At 37.0% G+C, this 18,249-nt stretch overlaps 2 protein-coding genes across 7 annotated transcripts in view; one reads left to right on the top strand and one right to left on the bottom strand.

The window, feature by feature from the left end:
- The window catches only part of LOC127948878 (carcinoembryonic antigen-related cell adhesion molecule 5), a 151,917-nt gene that overhangs the window by 8,558 nt on the left and 125,110 nt on the right, over window positions 1-18,249 (bottom strand). The window contains exons 7-10 of one of the 5 annotated variants that reach the window (XM_052545684.1): window positions 14,298-14,339; window positions 13,946-14,191; window positions 13,641-13,832; window positions 9,184-11,436 (exon numbers count right to left, since the gene is read on the bottom strand). The exons of 1 other annotated variant lie outside the window; for it this stretch is intronic. In XM_052545684.1, the coding sequence (XP_052401644.1) occupies window positions 11,342-11,436; window positions 13,641-13,832; window positions 13,946-14,191; window positions 14,298-14,339 (575 nt within the window). In that variant the 3' untranslated portion in view covers window positions 9,184-11,341. Of the gene's footprint in view, window positions 1-9,183; window positions 11,437-13,640; window positions 13,833-13,945; window positions 14,192-14,297; window positions 14,340-18,249 lie in introns of those variants that run through there. 3 more of the 5 variants (XM_052545683.1, XM_052545687.1, XM_052545685.1) reach the window with 3 other exon arrangements.
- On the top strand, window positions 1,618-6,568 carry LOC127948883 (uncharacterized). 2 transcript variants are annotated; one of them, XM_052545711.1, is made up of 6 exons: window positions 1,618-1,829; window positions 2,487-2,795; window positions 3,051-3,317; window positions 3,498-3,575; window positions 3,928-3,965; window positions 4,247-6,568. In XM_052545711.1, the coding sequence occupies exons 1-6, from the start codon at window positions 1,769-1,771 to the stop codon at window positions 4,298-4,300; spliced, it is 807 nt and encodes a 268-aa protein (XP_052401671.1). In that variant the 5' UTR covers window positions 1,618-1,768; the 3' UTR covers window positions 4,301-6,568. The 2 variants fall into 2 exon arrangements, with proteins under 2 accessions (XP_052401671.1, XP_052401670.1); XM_052545710.1 differs by having other exon boundaries at window positions 1,626-1,829; window positions 3,495-3,575.

Genomic DNA, 18,249 nt, shown 5'->3' with positions numbered 1-18,249 from the left:
ACCAGTGACTGAGGCGGGGCTCCAGAAGCCCGCTGCGGAGCCGGTGCAACGGAGGATGGAGGGATGGAATGATGAGGAGAAGCCATAGGAGTCTCGAGGCGGCGGATGGTCGACTGAACAAGGTGGAGCCGGAGAGACGAGGGAGCCCGGTGGAGCAGGTGGGATGACGGGCCATGGTGCAGACGAGGGAGCCGGGTGCCAAGGCAGAGCCGCAGGGTCGAAGGACTGAGGTGGAATCCAGGGCTCGGAGGCTGGAGGCGGAGACAGGGAATCCACATGCCAAGACGCAGGAGGATCAGGGCTGGACTGAACCAGCGGAAGTGTAGCAGAGGAACTGACAGGTCTAGGAGGCGGCAGAAGAGGGAGGCTGGGAGGGAATACAGGAGATTCAGGGCTGGGCGTAACCAGTAGAGAAACAGGAAAATCAGGGTTTACCTCCACAAACCAGTCTATAAGGTCCTCCATGTAATTTCCAGAAACCAACTGCAGCTCACCCTCAGTCGCAGAAGTGTGGGCAGGGCTTTCCTCCATGCCCTCGATCTGTACTAATACTCCCACGATGCACGGGGTTGCACGCTCACACACCTGTTCAGTCGCGCTCTCGGGTCCTTGTTCTGCGACAATTACAGGCTCGGGCTCTGCGGCTCCGGTGGGCTCTAGCTCTGTGCGGCGGGATGGCGTCTGGCTGGTCTCTGGGTCGGGAGTGGTACTGGAAATATCATCTTCAGTGGGACCGAAGGTGAATGGGGATCCATTTTTCTCCAGCACCCATTCCACAAAGGCGGTGAAATCCTCTCTGGGACCGTTAGCTGGCAGACGTGCCTTACACTGCTTGCTCAGGCCGGTGTAATAGAAGTTAGAGAGCGAGTGGTCGGGGAAGTGGGTAAGGCATGCCAGATCTAAAAGGTCCCTGGTATTGTCCTCTAGCAAACGGTCCATTTGCTCCAGGCACAGGAGTTGGACTGCTGGGATTGCCATTCCGGGAGAGGGAGGAAAACAAAAAAAGAAAGAAAAATCGCCACTAAACTACACTTTTGGGTCTGTGATTCTGTTACGGGTTATGTCGGTGTGTAAATGAAGGCGCACAAGGAAGACGATATACAAAAGGCACTTTTAATGATCGAGGGAGAATAAGGGCACAGTCAAAATAATACATAAACTTAATTTACAATACAACATCAGATTAATCACGGAAAAAGAGGAACTCAAAAGACGAGGGAGGAATCAGGTGAATGGAGACAGGTGGGGATTAATAAATTAACCAAACAAGAAAAGGAAGATGACCAAATAAGGAAACAGAAAGTCACTGAATGTAACAGAAATCATGTATTAAACGTGTTTCAGTTTATTATTGCAGCCTCCCTCTTACTCAACATGTTGAATCTAATGCATATGAGACTACAAGATACTGATGCTTTGCATTCTTGTTTTTGAGAAAATAGGTTCTTTCAATTATTTATAATTGCATTTACATTCATTTGTATGTTTTATTATACTGTTAACATAATTTATCTTTGGATTGAAAGCATCTGCTAAATTAATAAAGTATATTTAAGTTATATATAAGTTAAAAATGCAATTCTTAATAAGCAGAGATTCTTCTGAATTTGCTGGAAAGTTCATATCAGGTTCTTCAACAAGATGGAACAAAAGAGACACAATCTCCAACTCAACCTACAAACAATAGTGCATTGTTCACAAGTGTTCAGCAAACTCACAGATGCCTCAGTAGACTGTTGTAGACAACCAAGGAGAAGAAAGCAGAAAGATGTTGCTCTTCAGACGATTCCATTTTATATGGATCTTGATCATCTGCGAATCTGTTTCAGGTACACTCTAAATAATCTGTAAATATAGGACACAATATACCTACTGTACAATTTTAAGGATTTTTATTTTATTTTATATTTATAAATTTTTTTAAAAGGTGTTTTACCAGTATTTTTAATTTTACACTTTAATGCATCATGTTTTAGAGTCATAAGAAATGTCTGTATATTAATTAATGGATAATGTCATGTAAAATGAGCTGCTGTTATTTTACTGACTTTTTTTTTTTTTTTTTTTACAAATTAAGCTGTTTGTGTAAATGCATATGCATAGTTATGTGCTTATATTGCATATATATGCGTATACTACAGTATACTTGGTGCTGAATTAATATTTGGCAATTATATGATACCCCGAGTGCATGTCATGGCACCACCATGCCTTACCCTTGTAAGAGGTCATTGTTAAAGAAACTCTAACCACTTAACTGCAATTTCACATTTGATTTGGTGCTTTAAGAGTTTTATGTAAAATCAAATTGGTTCTGAAAAAAAAAAAGTAAATATTTTGAACTCAAATTCCAAGAAGGCCTCCTTTAATGTTGTTTTTGAAATAATGTAGGCTCATAATGTAAGATACAATGAAATAAGTGTTCTGCTGCCAGTATATAATTTCTATAATGTTGAATCACTTTCTTATTTATGTCTTATTTATAGGAAATGGTGTGACAAAAGCAGTGAACAGTGAAACCACGTTCACTCTAGTGTCTGGATCTGTAGTTCCTAGCACCACCAGCATTATCTGGAAACACAGAGACAATGCTGGAGCTGTTGTGAAGGTCATTGAATGGGATCGGGAGGAGGGCAGAACTCACATTCCCAACCCTAACTTCCAATCCCACGCAACTCTGGATGAAACCACTGGAAATCTGAATTTAAAATATCTGCAGCTCAAACACAGCGGAGTTTATACCGTCGACATTAACAGCAAAGAGCAAAGAAAAAAATTCACCCTAACTGTTGTGGGTGAGTTAATGTATTGTAGAACATCGCATTATTACATATCAGTGTCAGAAACACATTTAATAACATTGCTTTGTTTGTTCTTTTGTCTCTAGTAATAGTCTTTATTTATTAGTAATGATAGGCAGCAATAATAGACCAAATAAAATGTGTAAACAAATACTTTTAAAATAATATTAAGTATCGATAATTTATGATAATAGTAATTATTATTACTGAATGCTGAATGGAATAATATTTATTGTTTCTAATCCATAGAGCCTGTCAGCAAACCTTATATTACTAAAGAGTGCTTACCGGGAGATGTTCCTGAATGTTCCCTGAGCTGTGTGGGGGAAGCCCCTTCTGAAGGTTCAGTCATTTGGAAATACTGGGATGGAAAGAAGGTTCAGGAAAAGTATCCTAATATGAGGACAATAACAGTGACCAACAGCAGTAACCCAGACAGCCACTACAACTGCACACTGAGAAATGCAGTGAGTGTGGAGACCAGTGATCCAGTGTATTTAAAATATCTGTTTCATGGTAAGACAGCGGCAGGGACCACATAACATTTCTTTATTGGTAGAACATGGTTAGCTGTGTGTGTGTGTGTGTGTGCTCTTGGATGGATTAAATGCAAAGCACAAATTCTGAGTATGGGTTTCCTTACTTGGCATCACATTACTCACCTTTAACAGATTTCCCCCCCATTATCTTTAGCAGATTCAAAGACAGGAATTGTCATCGCAGTCATCATTGGCTCTATTATTTTTATCGGTGTGGTGGTTACTGCCATTTGGGGTAAGTTGTCATTTGCAAACTTTCTACTCCCATAATGTCCCATTTCAGTGTGAAATCAGATATTCAGCAAGTACAATATATATATATATATATATATATATATATATATATATATATATATATATATATATATATATATATATATAGGTTGGGCTGGTGCTTAAACAATGCCTAAATTGTTATTAGGCTATTGGTTAACATTACCCAAAAGCAGGTTACCTGACTGATGCCAGCAGAAAATGTGTGCACACAATAAATTGACACAAATTGACACTGAATGTGTATTAATAAAGTAAATTGGATTGATAATATTTACTGCAAATGACTGAGTCAGTCACTGTCGTTCTTGAAGGTCTTGCTGCTCACCGTGAGAAACTAAAGCATTCCAGGGTAAGTTTATTTTTTTACTTGTGTAGAATCATTACTGAAGTATCACAGTTGAATTAAATTGTTCTAAGGTTGATGTTGTTTGCAATGATAACAGCTGATAAACATCTGTTTAAATGAGCACTGGACTGACCAATCAGCATTTAGGACCGGGACTGAACATGTTTTTCACAATGTACATTTAAAAATTTTTGAATATTAAAATGACATTTGTGAAGCAGACATGAAACTGATAAGAATGATGCTGTTACCTGCCACATCATGGACCCATTTTGTCCTTTCAGATGCAAAGCGTCAAGAGGATCTCCTTTCCCTTTTTGTCTAGTCATCAGCGCTAAATCCCACTGAAACAACTGAAGCTCCTAACCATCTGTGCCTTCATAATGTTGACTGTTGCTTTTGGCCCTCTCTGTCTCCTGGACCTCGTTGATGGTGTTGGAACTTCATGCTTTGGTTCTGAATACTATGTTACATATGCAAATAGCATACTTAGTTTTCAAGGAGGAACAATGAGAATCTCTAACTGGCACCAAGCGAGAGTTTTGCATGCGTGGCTGATTGTGTAGAAATAAACACCTACTAAAAATGTCCATTATATTAAGCAAAACATAAAAGACATATAGACTTGAAATGTTATATGAAAACTAAGGCACAGAGATTTGTGCCTTCAGGGAAATATGAACAGCAACACATGTATATGAAACATCTAAGCTATAATCAATTTAACATCTCTGTTTTACATAACACATTAGTTTGTATTGTGCAATAGGTTGCAGTTTAAATAAATGTCAGAAAATATGAAAAAAAAGCTTCTGTTGCATTCCAAATATTCACTCCAAGATTAATGTAAAAACAGCTCATTATCTGGAACATAGGTAGTCAGTTTGTAGTGTGCTAACAGGGGTGCAAACACACAATCACTGAGGGGCAATTTTGGGGGGATTCATGTTTTTTATTATTAATTTGCCTCAATGTTACTCATATTTTTGAATGTTTTTATAAAAAATGAGAACACTGTAACATACACTTGAAAAAACTTGATTTATTTTATCTTTATTTTCACTTGAGATGATTTATTACTAATTATTATTATTATTATTATTTTACAATTTGCCAAGCTTAAATTGAAGATTTAAGTTTGTTTCTCTGCATTTTGCTTTTAGATTTACATTTAGAAATTCTAAAATCAATTTTATAACATTTAAAAAACACTTCAACACAAATAGTCGACTTCGAATTTTTGATGGAAGCTGACTAGTTTGCATCTTTAATAAGAATCTTCTCAGTTTCTCTCAAATGTATATCAACCATTCTATCCCGACTTGTTTTTTTTTTTTAGAGGTCTCTGTTAGTTCACTTAGATGATTTATACCTCATTAATTCATGCATTGCGCCACCCACCCTGTCTTGTTTTGTTCTGCAATCAAAAACGTTTCCTTCCTCTGTTTATTTTCATAATGAAACTTTGTCTGTATAACATTTTATTACAGAAGATTTTCACAGATTGATTTTGGCAAACCCTATTCACCCATACTCCCTTTTTGCTCCACTATGTGCTAATGTAATGCACAATACATTAAAGCAGTTTATGAATGCAAAAAAAAAAAAAAAAAAAAAAAAAAACATGGCAGGTGAGGGATAATCAATGGCTTGGCGTGCATTGAAGGATTTTAAATGCATGACATGGAGGCCAAGAACCACCCAACGCTTAGTGCATTTAAAACCTTTAATGTATGGCAAGCAATTCATTATCCAGTTTATTTCATGGTTATTTGCCAAGTTATAGACAAGTTAAAACTATTAGGCTATTCAGGAGCGATTCAAGGATTTTCATTTTAGAGGGGCTCAGCCACCAATAAGGGTATAATTAAAAAAATATTATTTGACTATTAGAGTAGGGTTGTATACTACTAACCTTACTGCAATACGCTATTCCATTATATTCCCTGCATTTCATATATGGGAGTAGGAGTACTGACTGAGCCATTTACAACACGAAAGAAAAAAAGAAATTGGAAAAATTTAGATGTGACCAGTCACAACATTTTTTAGTTGGGAATGAGATTTTATTTACAATGAATACTTCCTGATTCATTCATTCATGTTTATCCTTTGACGATACCGCTGCTTTTTCTTATGAAATGTATGTGGAAATTGGCAGACAATTTAAACAACATAAGGCGTTCAATGACTGCTATGAATCTAGGGAACACAGTGGTATTGTGTGTGTGAGGCTGTCTGTTCTATTCTCACCTGACTGTTGCTCATTTGCAGACCGCATTACTATGAATGATTATTATTATTATTATTTAGCTTTTTAGCCTTTTTAATCAACAATACGGTTGGTTATACATCAAATCACCCCCTGGAAAATTATTTAATTTCAAATCATTTAACTAACTGGCTAATATTCATTAAGAATATAGACAAAACATGCATTATTGGCAAATGTTTAATCATTAAAAATAACAACATGAATTATCAATTTGCCACTTCCATAAATTAATTACTTTAAAAAAAAATCACAAATCCCTTTACTCTACTCTTACTCTAATATATGTATCATGATACACTAATAATAAAAATTATTACTTAATACAAAATTATATTTAATAATACAAAATAATTAAAAAATTAAATAACTCCACATGATGTTTTTCTCTCTGTGCCATTTAGTGCTTTTAGAAAATGATGTGTGTCTTTAATCATTTCTGTGCATAGCTGCATAATGTAATGCCGAAATACACAATAATATTAAATAAAAATAAAAAATAAATCATATTTATAATAATACATTTATACGTATATTTGTACGTTATATTAATACGTTTTTCATGGGTGTTAATCGCTTAATTTTTGTTGGAAGAAAATCATTTTTCTTAGCAGAAGTTCAACCTGTCCTCCAACCAATAAGCTTGTATAGGTCGTTTGTCCAAATCCCTGAAATATGACCCATCAGAGCGTATACTACAATTGCGCCCCTATCGGCAAAAGGTTGTTTTTATATTAATGTTTTGTACTCTTTTATTTGCCCTCTGGTTTGCGTTCCGTGTAGCTCAGTTAGTAGATTATTGCATTATACCTTGATATGTAATCATGCTATCATGGGTTTGATCCCAGGGAACAGATGTGCACGAAATGTAAATCCCCATAAAATCATAATTTAGCATGATTTCTGTGAGGGTTAGGTTTAGGGGTGGGGTTAGGTGTGGTCATTCGAAGGAATAAGCTACCTATAGTAGTAAAATATGTAGGAGATAATGTGAGATCGGTGTAAAACGCCCACACATTGCATTTAAATAAATGTGCGTTTTGATTGGTAATGACGTTATACGACAATTCATGACGACAGATGCAATGCGATCCTGTCATTATTTTTACGCCCGCTAGAAGGCGCTTAACTTTAAAACGTAATTATAGGTCTTAACAAATGCTTGCACAAACGACCTATATGGTCATTTTTTGTTGGAGGACAGGCTCCAGAAGTTCCCCTGAAAAGGGCTTAGTGACGCGACCAGGAAGCTATAAAAGCACGTGCCGTGCAGCTGGCATTAGCTTCGAGTACCAGCAAGCGCCGGCAGAGGTGCCGGGGGTATGGCCTCGAGATGCAGTGTCTCGTTCCCTCGAGGAACTAGGGTTACATACATAACCTAAAGACGTTCCTCTTCAGGAACTCGAGCTGCGTCGAAAATGCTTTGGGGAATGAGTACCAACGCTGCCAGACTACCAAACCCTTGAATAGTGTGTATCCTAAGAGCACAGCTTAGTACGAGAGGACTGAAGCGCCTGGAGTGACTGGCATGTCTAAGCCATAGAATTTTACAAAAGTAGAAGGCGTCAAGTCACCACACCATTGAACTTCCTGAGTCAAGTCACCACGGATCTACCAGAGCCTCTTCACGTCTCTGCTGAACGACCAGAGCCTCTTCACGTCTTTGCTGAACTACCAGAGCCTCTTCACATCACTGCTGAACTACCAGAGCCTCGTCACGTCTCATCCGAACTTCTTGAGCACTCGTCCTATCCTGTCATGGCCATGGAGGCCATCCACCATCTCATCAGGGCCACAGAGGCCACCCTTAACCTGTTTATGTTCTCTATTTCAGGATTACCTAACCAGACTTGCTCTCCTCAATCCCACTGTGGTGGGCTTCTGTCTCGACCACACGGGTGTGGTGGTCTTCTGCGCTGCCCTGATGGGCTTCTGTCTCGACCGCACGGCTGTGGTGGTCCTCTGCGCTGCCCTGGTGGTCTTCTGTCTCGACCGCACGGTTCTGGTAGTCTTCTCTGCCACCCTAGTGGGCTTCTGTTTCGTCTGCTCGGCTGTGGTGGTTCTCTGCGCCACCCGGGTGAGCTTCTCTCTCACCCTCACGGAGGTGGTGGTCCTCTGCACCACCCTGGCGGGCATCTCTCTTGTCTGCTCGGCTGTGGTGGCCCTCTGCGCCAACCTGGTGGGCCTCTGTCTCGACCGCAAGGCGGTGGTGGTTCTCTGCACTACCCTGGTGGGCGTCAGTCCCATCTGCTAAGCTGTGGGGGCTCCAGTTCCATCTGCGCAATTCTGGTGGGCTCCAGTGTCTGTCTGTGTTTCCCTGGGTGTCCGCTAGTGGTCTCACTTCCCCATAGTCACCCCACTGCAGCCACACATCATTTCCCACTAGCCTTTGTCCCATTCATCACTGTTAATTGCACACCTCTCAACTGCACTCAGCTGTCTCCACTTTCATCATTTGCACCTATGTCTATTTAAACGGGTCTGTTTCTATCTGTTTGATGGAGTCCTTGTTTTCCGTCACCCGGCTTTCTCGTGTTCCCTTCTGTTTTTCATGTTTCTTGTTTTTTGGACTGCTCTCTTTGTTTTTGACCTCCTGCCTGTTTTGGATTTGATTTTGGGTTACCCCATTAAAACACTGCAATTGGATCTCTCGTTTCGTGTGTGCATTCGTTACATGTTGACATCAACAGTAAAGAATGGGAAAAAAAGATTCCGCTTGGAAGTTTTGAGTGAGTCAATATTTGTCATGCATTTATTTAGTTCACTCATATTAATACTCATGATTCAGTTGTTTGTAGCTAACTTCAGATACAGGAATAATGCCTTGGCAATTTTAAATATTTACATGGTTCTCCCAAGTACTTCTATGAATAACAGTACTATCATTGTACATGTCCGAAACCACTGTAACATTACAGTATAAACCTTTAGGTTATTGATAGTTCATAGCAAAGTAAAATAACATTAGTATCTGACACCATAATCATATCATGCACTCTCAGGAATAAAGCTACATGTTTGTACCTAAAGGGTCCATTTTGGTACTTCAAAAGTAAATATTAATACTTAAAGTGTACAAATTACAACCTAATAGGATCATAAGTGTACCTTTTGATAAGGTACAGTTTTTGTACCTTTATTTTTGAGAGTGTACACAGAACACTTTCCTAGGCTGTAGTTAAAATACTTTTTCATTGTTTCTTTCACAGAGCGGAGTCCCTAAACCTGTGATAAAAACACAGAGGGGCGTTAACCCAGATGTTGTTTATTTAATATGTGAGTACAATGAAACAATCATCTGGAAGTATTCAGCTGGAGAAACACTCAAGGCCTTAAAGCTACAACTGAAAGGAGAGTTCATCATAGTTGAAAAAAACAAGGAAATCCAAAAAACTTCTACACATGCACACTCAAGAATGCAGTGAGTAAAGCGACCAGTGATCCAGTCTATGTGAGACATCTGTGTAATGGTGAGACAGTGAAGAAACTCAATACAACATAAATCTGTTTGTAGATTTACTGCATACATAAGTTTTGTGTTTTTTCTAAAATATGGCAAAATTTGGTAATGCAGTATGTTATTTCCTAATCTAATAATAATGCATATTACAGAACTGGATTTGTTTTATAAGTATGACGTGTTTTTTCCCTCTTCATTAGATTTGAACAGAATTCTTGTCATTGCAATTGTCATTTCTTTGATCACTGTGGTTATCAACATCCCTTTTCGCATTAAAATTTATTTTCACGGTAAGACTGTGTTTAATCTCTTGAAGTATTTGAAGTGTTTCCATTGAAGCTTATCATTTACTCAAAACACAAAACTTAAAAAATTATAACCATTTATGAATAACATAGTCCCATGGATAATTCACACTGCATCTATTAATAAATAGGCTCTTCATAAAAAAATAAAAAAATAAATGAAAAATATAAAAAAATCAGATTCTTAAAGTGCTTTATGTGTGTAAGCACTGGGGATTTTTAGTTTGTGTGTGTGTGTGTGTGTGTGTGTGTGTGTTTGTGTGTGTGTTTAATTTCGCCTAAATTTGACATACACAAATTCATTTTTTTTTTTCATGAAAATATGGTTGACCTGAAGAATGAAAGATATATCATACACTTATTGAACAACACCTTTTTAAAATACATAATGTAATATTCCTATACATAATATGAACATAACAAATATCGGTTGCACTTTATTTTACAGTATGTGTACTTACATGTACTCATAGTGTACTTTCAGTGTATTTATCTAAGAAAGTTCTGTAATACAAGGTAACTACATGGGTTAGGGTTAGGTTTAGGGGTAGGTTCAGGGTTCATACCTAGTTATTACATAGTTATTGTAATTACTATAATAAGTACATAGTATGTACGGTACATGGGGAACAGGACTTTAAAATAAAGTGCTACCCAAATATCTGCAGAGGTATTTACAGTGTAATTAAACAATGTTTAAATTCATTAAATTTTCATATTTGGCCATACGACATATATTCATAGCCACATTCATAGATTGCTATTACTGATATGTAATATGACCCACTGCAGTCCACTGGGCATCACAGAGTTGTAAAAGGTAAGAGCTGTCTAGCAAAAAGAGTGTCTTTTTTTTCCTGATGTGTGTCTGGACAAAACGCCATATATCTCAGCAATGGAAGCACGCAGAAATGTGAAAATAGTCTCGTTTGAAAGTAGAGATCATAATCTAATCATTTGATCTGCGATCAAATTAGATCTTTGATCTGTCAAATTCCTGAGAATTTCTGAGAGCTTTCTTGTGATAAATAACTTGACTGTTTTGTGAAAAATATATAAAATACAGATTCTTAGGAAACATTATTAGGAAACATTATTTGTCGTTAGGTGGAAATTCGTATGTGGGATGAATACATTTCTAAACTTAATTTTCCTTCTTTATGTATCACAACCAAGAGTTATGGTATTCTTTGTAAAGAAGAGACTCTAAGCTTTCAAATAAACCCATATAAGGGGCTGATACCTTATAAGGAAGGCTATGTAAATTAATTATAAAAATTTTTAAGGTGATTTTGGACCCGTATCTGGGTCCGCAGAGTTTAGATTATAGAAGTATGAACACTTAAGTTGTCAGTTGTAAAGATGATTCCATTGTGTTTGGATCTGTTTTGGTAGGAGCTGGAGCTTGAAGATTCTTCAGTCTGAACTCCTTCTCATCTGAAAGATATCACAGAAAAGATTTTCATACAATTGCCATTATTGCCAATATTTCAATAATTTAAGAAGACATAAATGTTCATGGGTCTCTGATGTTTATTAAACTTTTTTTAACAGGTGTTTTAGTTTAAGCATCTCATTCTGAAAAGTATAAATCATATCACAATTTACATTTAATTCCAATTAATTATGCTTTCCCATTTTCAATTTTCATGCAATTTTATTATTTATTAGCTTTCAACCAAATCAAGAACTGCCAGTCTGAAAAGCCCTTTAATTTCGACTGAATGTTTTTTTTTTTTTTTTTGATGGCCAGTGCCAATATCTTGGTGTAATCCTATATCCAGTATCTATAATATATATAATAATACACAATTTAATTTAAAAGATAGTAAATAACACAAGCTGCAGTTAATTTTTAACATAATATTAACTTAATTATAAATAATTTGCAAATTAATCAATATGAAAAAAAATTATTATAATTGAACTTACTGTTGAAAGTGTGGGTTCTTAGAAAACCTGTTTTTGTGTTGATTTAATTGTTAAAAACACATTAAGTCTGTAAACAGGATGTTAAGTGGAGCTTGATTTATATCTGTTTACTAAAATCTAATTGACTACAGGAACCTGTGGTAAAAGGTTTTGCATTTTCTGTTAAAGGGATAGTTCACTTTCAAATAAAATTGTGGTATGTTTTAGCTTACCTCAAGGACATCCAAGATGTAGGTGTCTTTGTTTCCACAGTAGTTTCCATTTTGATATTTTTAAGTCAAACCGTTCTTGTCTGTGACTCATATAATGGAGGTCTATGGTCACCACCTCAAAGAGCATGCACAGAGGAGTCCAAATTAAACAATTCCCCATCGTAAGTACACATTGATGAACTACGACACGAAACGAGCGGTTTGTGTAAGAAAACGGACAGTATTTATATTGTTTTTACTTCTTGTACACAATCACGTCCAAGTGATTTGAGGGTGCGTGTGCTTCCTGTCGTCGTGTGACGCGTGCGCACGCTCTGGCTTAGTCTGCACAAGCGCGGAAAGTGCCTGAAGTGATCTCTCGCGCATGAACGTCACTCATTGTTTACTGTTTACCACACGATACGCCACGAATCTGCACTGTCTAAAATATAAGGCAGTAATTGTAATTAATTGATTTGTTTATAATGCACCCTATAATCGTTGCGATAATAATAAACACAACACATTACTCACTCTATTGACAGCGTGCCATTGGGATCTGTGTATTCTGGTTCAAATAAATATGGTTGTGAAAAAAATTCAACGTTGTATGTGGATATATAGAAATCGTCTTCCATTGAAATTTCCTGTACGTCTAAATATGTTTTAGATCTTCACAGTGAAAGGTAACATTTCCGAAATCTCTGTGTAAACCATAGACAGTAAGTGTAAACAATTAGTGACGTTCATGCGCGAGAGATCACTTCCGGCACTTTCCGTGCTTGCGCAGACTAAGCCAGAGCGCGCACACATGTCACATCAGGAAGCACTCGTGCCCACAGATCAATTGGACGTGGTTGTGTACAAGAGGTAAAAAAACTATATAAATACTGTTCGTATTGTTTCGTGTCTTAGGTCATCAGTGTGTACTTACGATGGGGAATTGTTTAATTTGGAGTTCTCTGTTCATGCTCTTTGAGGTGGTGACCATAGACCTCCATTATATGAGTCACAGACAAGAACAGTTTAACTTAAAAATATCAAAATGGGAAATACTGCGGAAACAAAGAAACTTACATCTTGGATGCACTTGAGGTAAGCTAAAACATATCAGAATTTAATTTGAAAGTGAACCATCCCTTTAACTGTATGTCAATTTTCTGAAATAATTATAATAATTAATAATACATTTTCTAGAAGCTTTTTTATTTTCTTATTTACTTTTACCTATTTTTCAGAAGATTAATTTATAGCTTATTTATAGATTTCAAATTGTATTTAACTGACTAGTATCTTTCTATACTATAATTTAAAATCGGATAAAAGCATCTGCTAAATTAATAAATGTAAGTTTATGATTTGGCATTTAAATATGCTTATGACTGTGGAGGATTGTGGTGTGGGCTTTTAAAGCTGAACAAGAACAACTACAGATTCATAGTTTGATCAGATTCCCTTTTGTTGACGATGCAAATGCTCATACAGTATAATTTCAGATGTGATGAAGACATCTCTTACCTTGCTGCTTGCTTTGTCTACAGCTTCGACATGCACAGATGATAAGAACACATAGCAGCAGCAGCAGAAGGGCTCCTGAACCTGCTAAAATGCTCACCATTACCCAGAAATCAAAGCCAAAGAATGTACGAGGAACTGGGACAACTTTAGTTGTAGAACCCAGTTCACCTTTAACTGTGGTACCTATAAAACCTGTAAGACAAGAACAAATGTTATGAAATCAGTAACAAACAAGTTCATCATTTATCTATTTTAAGCTGTTAAAATCCTAAAAACTGAAACAAAATGTAAAAAAAAACACTTACATGATGCTCTTCTCCTGTCACTTTGCTCTTTGCTGACAGGATTGCTCACACTGCAGGAGTACGGTTTATTCTCATGTACTTGAGCAGATGTCAAGAGCAGGTTTGGGTTGTTTTCATTCTGGATTATAATGTCTTCTTTATACCAGGATACAGTCAGATCTGTACGGTCTCCAAAGTCACAGGTGAGTGTAGCGTTCCCATCTTTGCAGTTGATGTTCATTGTCAGAGTAGGGCTAGGAGCCTTTTCTGTGAAAGAAACATGGTGGTCATTTCCTACTACTGAAACTACAATAGAAATATACAGTCTTATTTTGTTGTTATGGTGAAAGCGTATGAATATTTGTCCTCTTACCATAAACTTTAATTTCCTTTTCTCCAGCATTAAGCTGTGTACCTTCATTATTAAAAACATTGTATCTATATTTGCCACTGTTCTTCAGACTAACATTTTCAAATGTTAATGATCCATCTTCTTCCATTGTTAGACCTGGAGTGGTTTTCCTCATCCTCCTATTTTTCCTGTGAATCACAGCATCACTAGAGAGATGGATCCATGTGATCTCATTAGATGTGTCAGTGTATTTTGTTGGCAGCTGAAGGGTGCAGGACGTTCCCTCGAGTAGTTCTGTTTTACATATCTCTGCTGCTATAAGAGAAAACATTTATATCAGCATTTATTTCAGATTTATCAGGGTTGGTTTCTTTTTGAAAGCCCATTTCTGATTAGACATTAACTTTAGACAAAACGACTGATCCATTTTTGACCATAAAAACGATACGGTTGATTTAAAGCAACACAATGTAGTTTTATGATGCAATTTCAATTTTTCCTTTCTTTTTGGAGTGTTAAAAGCTCTAGGTGCATAAAGAAGATCTGTAAAGTTGCAAAGACTAAAGTCTCAAATCCAAAGAGATATTCGTTATAAAATGTAAGATTCAACCACGCCCTCCTAAAATGGCTCGTTCTAACACATCCCCACATCTCTACATCTGTATGTGGTGGAGCTGGGCTAAAAATCGATTTTATTGATTAACTCCAATGTGTAGTTTACATTGTTTTGTTTGAATGAAAATAATTTTCTTTTTAACATCTGCCGACGCTCCACTCATGCTGCCGAGAGAAATGTTTCGCCCTACGAAATGAACACAGCAGCACAAGCACACCCCCCAAAAAGCAACCTGCAGCAGTGTCACTATTGTGTGGCTCGCCAACCTTTACTTTTGTGGCTCGCATGGCAGTAAATAATATGATGATATGATAATGCAGTCAATACAGATATTTCATAAACATATTAAAAACAAGCAGGGCTATAACATAACCCATTAATTAACTCACGCCATATCTGCACCCGACACGAGTGACACAATCCGCCAAAAGAGAATCGAACCCAGTGATGTTGTGATGTTATCTACCCTGGACACGGCGTGATGTGACACAATCCCCATCAGTAAACTGATGCCTCGTTCTATTTATGACAAAGTGTACTGACACTACTTTCAAATGGTTTGCAAATGTAGTGCGGTGTTTTTTTTTTGTTGTTGTTGCCGTGCTGCTTTGTTGTGGAGATGCTGTGTTTCAATGTGAAAGCGAAACTACATTTTGTCCTTCCAAAAGAGGACAAGACTAGAAATCAGAGGTTATGTATCAACAACACTGTTCCAGAACAGTTGAGCCCAAATATTCAGATGTGTCAAACTCATTTTATGGAGGACTGTTTCCTGATTCTAGGAGAATAGATTACAATGATGTCTGTTATGACTCACAGACTGTATGTACGCTTTTTATATTTAAAGAATTTGTCACTGATGATTCAAACACAAGTTTTGAGCAGTATAGAGTAGCATTTGTTATTTGACGTTTCTTCGATCACAAATGCAGACATGGTTTTATGTTTAAACTGGTGGAGTCAGCTGTTTAACCGTCAGTGGCTTGTTACTGCAAACACATACGATCTTAATCACTGTCTGTCACGTGACTCTGTCCTCTTTGTTCTTGAACTGATGGTAAAACTAAGGACATTATTAACTGTCTTATTAACTGTCTTCATTAAATTCATTTTGAAAGATGAAGCTCATGGATATGGAAAGGCTCGTTATATTTCCAATGAGTGCTTGTGGTGATCGTCCAATCACAATGCACTGGGTCAGTTGGCCAATCAGAGCAGACTGCTCTTGTTGCAAGGAAGGACTTTGTAAAAAATGACACCTTTGAGAGAGGCGGGGCATGGAGGACCTACAATAACCTACAGGATTTAAAAAAATGAGTTTTTTGAGCATTTAAGCATGTCAATATATTCTATTACACCAAACACACAAAATAATGATCTTTAAAAAGCATCATATGACCCTTTTAATAAGCTCTGACTCCAATAACAACAGGGCCTGTCAGCACACTGTGTGGGATAAGATGTCACAAATGGGGACATAGGCAGAACCTGATTTTACCAAGTGAGACATGTTCCTGGGACAACATCGTTGTTGACCCTGGAACAACATTGTGATTAACCAATCAGATTTGAAGAACCAGTTTATAGATTTTGTGAAGTTTACGCTTAAAATCAGTGTTTGGTGCTTGTACATCAGTGTCATTCATCTATCATATCCTCTGATTTTAGGGATTACTCATGGTTAAGGTTAGGTTTAGGTGTAGGGATATGGTTAAGAATATATTTTTGGAGTAAAATGTTGTTCCAGGGTCAACAAAATATGTTGACCTAGGAACACATCGAACTTGGCAAAATCAGGACGTGCGGGGACATAGGCTTTTTATGAGAATAAAAATGGTAGAACTATTATAAAACCATAAAATAAATTTAAAAAAAAAAACAACAACAACAATTAAATATATATACATACACATACTGTTCTGAAAATACAGTAACACAGTGCAATGTTAAAGCAAAGCTGCCTTTAAATCTGTGTTCACCTATTTATCCAGCATATAATTTCTAGAATTTACTTTATTTTAATTTTTTACAGTTTTGAACTAGATGTTTTAAACCCACAAATTAGTGCTTGATTCTATTAGCGAATAAGACTTTTCAGTAAAAACCTGTTAAGACATGGATTCTCTGTCAGACAAATGTTTCAAAAGGTTTTCGTGTCAGTGCCCTCGAAAAAATAAAAAAAGGTTCACCAATGAACATTACTATCAAAACCATTTTCAGACAGAATCATTTATTTTCTCAATGTGAAGAACTAAATAAATCTAAATAATCTATGTATTTGTAAAATGCAATGGTTAAACGTTCATCTGGTCTCTATATATATGACATTATGTAAGTGTCTTCTAGTGAAGGCGGATGTGCACAAACTCGAAATGCAGCAGTTTAATCTAAGATTTGCAAAACGGGCTGTTTTAGTTCAGTTCATTAAAATATCTACACAAAATAAAACCATAACTTACCAGTGATTGCAGTAATGAAGCCAGAGAGGAATAAAAATAAGAGACTGTGTTGGCAGCTCATTGCTCTTCTGCAAACAACAAATATATTCCAGAAACTTTTGACCACCAGCTCGACGACACAGAAATAAACTTCCGTCACAGAAAAGAGAACAGAAAGTTTGCATTTAGGGAGCTGTCGGTTATGCAGGGTCATCAACTAAAGATGTCAGTGATTATGCAGAACCAAACTAAAAAAAAAAAAATGCTGCACGCTCTTAAAACAGCGAGATTAACAACTGACCCTGTTCTCACAAGTGTTGCCAGATCCGTGGCTTCCCGCGTAACTGCGCTACTTTAAAACTGTTACCGCGGGAAGTTTTTCATGTCGGCGGGTTAAAGCGACCCCATTAACGTGATATTTAACCCTGGGGTACGACTTGTACCAGGGGAAACCGACCTAAAAATATGTGTTTACACCGTTGGATCGCCACTGAAAAGCGTCTGTGCTAGTTTTGAACTAGTTTAGAGTCGCAATTGGGCGGTTTTTGCAGTGAACACCTGGCAACCTTTTGTGTTGCGTGGGCCACGCAACACATCTGTTTTGCACGCAGTGAATGGAGAGCCCTTAGCAAATGGTGCAAATGTGTCATGTATTTGGGTGCCTGCTTATGTAGGTGTGAAAGGAAATGAAGATGTAGATCTTTTAGCAAAACAATCTCTCACATCTCAAAGAATATGTATCTAAGTTAAGTTAAGTAAAGCTGAAGCCAAGACTAATAAAGGTACATACACAAAATATATGCCAGGAATACTGGGATATTAATGATACAGGAATACATTTTTATAATATTCAAAGTTGGTGTAGGAAGAGAAATGAGTAAAAAAAGAAACAGTCATTGCCCGTCTCAGAATAGAACAT

Source organism: Carassius gibelio, chromosome B1, assembly GCF_023724105.1.
Source record: "Carassius gibelio isolate Cgi1373 ecotype wild population from Czech Republic chromosome B1, carGib1.2-hapl.c, whole genome shotgun sequence".
NCBI classification, from domain to species: Eukaryota; Metazoa; Chordata; class Actinopteri; order Cypriniformes; family Cyprinidae; genus Carassius; species Carassius gibelio.
Note: the sequence above shows the minus strand (reverse complement) of the source record. Positions and strands in the feature narration are given on the sequence as shown.